Below are 4,995 nucleotides of genomic sequence, written 5' to 3'. Positions count from 1 at the left end.
ATTCACTGAAAATATTTTTGATTGCTAACTTCTTAAATTAAATAAATAAATCTATTTTTATGCATCAATAACATTTCAATAGCATTGCAACATTTCAATTGTATTTTATCAAATATTCTTTCATTTTATATCAATCAGTTTCATGTGCCAAATAAATATAACAATGGATAGATAAATAGAACTATTGATAAATAATTTGCTAACATTTTTTAAAAATGACAAAGTTTTAAACTTTAACAAAGTTAATTTGAGCTAAAAAATCTTAACAAGTTTTACGATATATCGAACTATTTATGGATCATTTTGTTTGCTTTTTTTCATCATTGGATTTTTTTTTTTGTAATACAACAAGGTAAATTAAGCCAAAAAAAATCACTTAATTAACTCGTTGCAAATTAGCTGATGCTAATAATTAGCTTTGAATAATTTATTGAATATTTATTGGGCAAATAATTGATCGAAGTCAGCTATCAAACTGTTATCATATAGCCTATTGTAATTGAAATCAGTTATTAAACTGTTAATGAAATTTTTTTCATCATAACTTATCTCAAAAGTTTTTTTTTTAATTTAATTTTAACAATTTAGCTTAAACATTCTTCATTTTATCAAATAAATTTTTGTGCAAAAATTTTTTTTCATTTAATTTATGATTAAAATTAATATTATGTATTATACATTTGCTCATATAAAACTTTTGTAATTGGAATTAGTTATTAAGTTGTTTTTAAATAAAATTTTATCAAATCATATCCGTATGCTTCTTAAGAAGTTTGTAATTACAACAATTTTTTTTGTATTCTAAAATTTAGAAATTTCATGATAAATCATTAGAGATCCTTTTAATAAATCAAATGAAAATGAACCAATTTCGCTAAAAATGTATTTACGGTTCATTGTACACACTATAACACTATATTTATATAAAATTTAATAAATAATTTTTTTTCAAAATAAAATAATACACATTTAATGTTCATTTTCTTTTTGCAGAAATGAATTGATCTGAAATTATAATTCTTTGCCGAAGTACTGAAAATCAAAAAATGATTTCATTAATTCCATATCTGGCCATCGAGATTGTTAAAGAAATCTATCTATATGTTGCATTTATGATCATATATATCAATATCAGTTTCAATATCAATATCAATATCAGATATCAGTATAGATATCAATATCAGTTTCAATTATTTCCATCATCTTATCATTTGCCAATTTCTTCTAGTACCTACGTTATATTTTAGCATTCTTTTTTTTTGATTCCTAAATTTCGCTATCCATTTAAGTAAAGATGGATATTTAGCAAAATTATTCTCTCATTCTGGTAATGCGTAATGGATATAAATTGAAAAATTAAGTGATATGAGAGCCAAAGGAAAAAAGTTCCAATTTCAAATTTGATTTCAAATTCCAATTTTTTCAATATGAAACTTTTATAGACATTTGGTAATTTCAGACATATAAATCGTATATTTAATTCTAATTATTTTCATCATTATTTTCCGATCTTTTCTTTTTTGAGCATATTAATAGCATGAAAGAAAAATATGCTTTTTTAAAAAAATTTTATTGATTTCATAAATTTATTGCTATAATATCATCCTGATAAAAAGTACTTTGAAATGTAAATTTACGTTATTTTTCATTTTTTTTATTTATTTTGTTTACATCATTTAAATGCAAATTGAATTCCAAAAAGTTTTTTTTACTTTCTCATTTTTAATAATACAAAATGGATGTAAATTGAAAAATTCCGTAATAGGAGAACGAAAAAACAAAATCTCAAGTTCGATTTTATTTTCGAATTCCAATTTTTTTCAGAATGAAAATTTCGTTAGCAAAAAAACCGTATCAATTTCATTATGGTATCGTTGGAAATGAAAAAATTTGTCCGAGATTGATCGAAAAGTATTTTCTAAACATGTCAAAGGTCAAAACTTAAATAAATTTTTGTTTTTTTTATTTCACCGACTTTGAAAGTTGTCATGCACAAAAAAAGCAATAAACTTATCAAAATTGTAATTGATAAAATGGGTGAGCAATTCATCTAATGAATTTTTTTTATTAAAATTTAATGGATTACAATTTCCAAGAAGAAAAAGATTCAAAAATAATTCGATCTCATCAATTTTGTCAAAAATTTTGAAATTCATTTAAAAATTTCGCAATGTTTTTTTCCATCATTTACAGTTATGTTATACAAATGTAAAATGGTTGAATAAAATAATAAAATAATAATTCAAAAAAAAATATAATAAAAAAGAATTTTTTTCTTTTAAAAACCATAAAATTTTCATATATCCATCAGCTAGAAATATATTCAATAAATGTTAGCAGTAATTCGTTAAAGGATTAAAAAATACGATTGTCATTTAGTTCATTGGGTCCAATCGAAATAATTTTTTCAATTTTTGTTATCATATGGTAAAAAAGGGGAAAAAAACAATAGTCATTGGAATTTAAAAATTAATGATAACAAATTTTTGTGGAAAATTAATTATCGCACAATTAGTATGGGGAAAAGAAAGGAACGAAAAATAAGTAAATATTCAAATGGTCAATTTATTAATTAATAAAAAAAAAATAATGCAAAATTCGTAAATTTGTAGATTCTATGAAAATTTTGATCCAGCATTTGCTTCTATTTAACATATATATTTGGGTTATAGGAATGCCAATATTCAATTTGGTAAGTTTTATTAAAATATAACAAAGAAATTAAATGACTTTTTTTTTAATGTTATATAGCTTATCAATAACAATCACTTGAAGAAGTATTTTCTTGCTTGATAACATACTGATATGATAATGTTATGCAAAATAATGTTTTTTTTTTTAGAGATAGAAAAGACATGAAATTTTCAGGTCAAAGAATTGTCCTATTTTTTGACCAAAATTTATGTGAATATTTTATAGGATGATACATTTAGTCCTGATAATGAAATGCCAACAAATTATTATGGCGCATCATTTATAAGCACTGATGGGATGTAAGCATTTTTCATATTAATATCCAATTTTCTTTTTTTCGCTTTTTTTTTCCTAAATGCTTAAAATTTATCGCTTTTAAATTTCATTAAATTAAAATGTATTATAAAGAAAGGAAAAAGTTGTCAGTTTTATTCCAAAATTTTTTGTTAAAATTTTCAAAAAATTCATTTTTAGACAAAAACTATGCTTAACACATGCTGATTGTTATGATATGCGAGAGCCAATTTATTGGTGTTTTTTGGCTCAAAATCAACAATGGACGTTTGTTGTTTGATTTTTGAACATTTATATATCATATATATGTTATATAGAAATTAAAAGTTAACCAAAAAATTAATTAGTATTAATTGTAGTAATTATATTCAAAAGTCATCAATTTTATCAAATTAGCAAAAGCTAACAAATTTAATGAAATAAATTTTCAGTGACAAAGGTTGCTATTGTGATCCGGTTTTAAAAGCATGCATTATTGAACGGATGACTAAACTTGGTCCAGCAAGTAAAATCCGGAATTATGCATATTGCTCACCAAAAGCTTTTTGGGAATGTTCATCGTTTCAAAATATATAAATTTCATTTGAAGTTTTCTTTCGGTTTCCTTTCTTTTTTTTTTTCCTGAGAGTTATGTAAATGCTATGATGCAATTACTATGATTACTTGGGTAACTTATGCAATCTTTGTATAAGTGAGTTACAGTAACCTTTAATAAATATGATATGAAGTATTACCTGACACATTACAGTTTGCTATATACTGTATAATAAACTGCAGTGAAACTTTTCATTTTAATCGAAAAAAAAAATCAAAACCATATACTTTAACTGATATAACAACTTTAATTTCTCTTCTTTACTTCTATTTCAAATCTAATTAAAAATATATATATAATTAAAAATAATTAATTCTCAATGATATAATAATCAAATGTTCTGCATATTACTAAAATGATGACATTTATCATTGTTTATCATCACGTAAAATTGTTGTGAGTGATTTTATTGATTGGGTATTTCATTATTTTAAGGGAATTGAATGACCAAATCATTGTGATCATATAAAATTTGATTAACGAGCAATTTTTTTTTACGATTGTTTTTAATCATTATTGTTTCTTTTTCTTCTTGCTAATTGATTAATTTTTTTTTTTGATATTTTTTTTTCATTTCGAATAATTAATTTTCATTGCTTAACAAATAATTATCATAAAAAAATTTAAAATTTTTGGATTAATGGGAGTTAAATTTGAAATTAAAAGTTACAATTTTTATCATATTATTTATTAGTTCGTTTTTTTTTTTTTTTGTGTATGTGAATTCGAAATATGTGAATATTATAATTAAAGAAAATGTTGAAAGGAAAAGCTTAAAATTCTTTTAATTAATTAATTTGGGAGAAAAACTTCACATTTATATCTTTGATTGAATCAAATGAGAATTGGTAAAAAAAAAAAAGGGAAACTGACCGATATATTTGATTCAATTGAGATTCACTTATCATAAAGGTAGCTTAAAATCTGCATGAATATGAATAAAATTTGAATTAAATTAGCAAATGATTGGTATAAGTGATAAAATGTAATTATACTTTAATCTTGATGTAAATACATGAATTGGTCTTTCAAAAAAAAAAAAGGTTTTCTTGAACTTTTTGATTTTTGATCCTTTTGTTTACCTTTTGATCTTTGACTCTTAAAAAGAAGTGATGAAATGTTTTCTGTGAGTACGAAAATTTCACCAAAGTATTAGGGGAAAATGAAAAATGTAATGAAATCTTAGAATTATCCATTTATTGGATTAATTAATTAGTAGCTGGAACAATTTCATATTATTTTTTCTTTTTATTGCAACAATTTTTGCGAATTCGTAAGATTTTATTGCGAAATAAAAAAAAATGAAACAAACAAAGGAATAATTAACAAAATGATAGAAAATAGTAATTGGGATTTGAATACAGTAATACAGTAATGATTAAATATTTTAAAACCGTTATAATTTGGCAGTA

The 4,995-nt window shown here is 22.3% G+C and overlaps 1 protein-coding gene across 1 annotated transcript; it reads left to right on the top strand.

Moving 5' to 3' along the window:
• Positions 1-2,674: 2,674 nt before the first annotated feature.
• LOAG_10049 (hypothetical protein) lies at positions 2,675-3,716 on the top strand (the record flags this gene model as incomplete). The annotated part of the gene is made up of 4 exons (XM_003145576.2): positions 2,675-2,692; positions 2,920-2,993; positions 3,169-3,255; positions 3,420-3,716. 4 exons carry the CDS (start codon positions 2,675-2,677, stop codon positions 3,562-3,564), a joined length of 324 nt encoding a protein of 107 aa, XP_003145624.2. The 3' UTR covers positions 3,565-3,716.
• Between the last annotated feature and the right edge of the window lie 1,279 nt (positions 3,717-4,995).

Source organism: Loa loa (assembly GCF_000183805.2).
Source record: "Loa loa unplaced genomic scaffold supercont3.594, whole genome shotgun sequence".
Lineage (NCBI taxonomy): Eukaryota > Metazoa > Nematoda > Chromadorea > Rhabditida > Onchocercidae > Loa > Loa loa.
The sequence above is the reverse complement of the archived record's forward strand: the minus strand, read 5'-3'. Positions and strand labels throughout refer to the sequence as shown.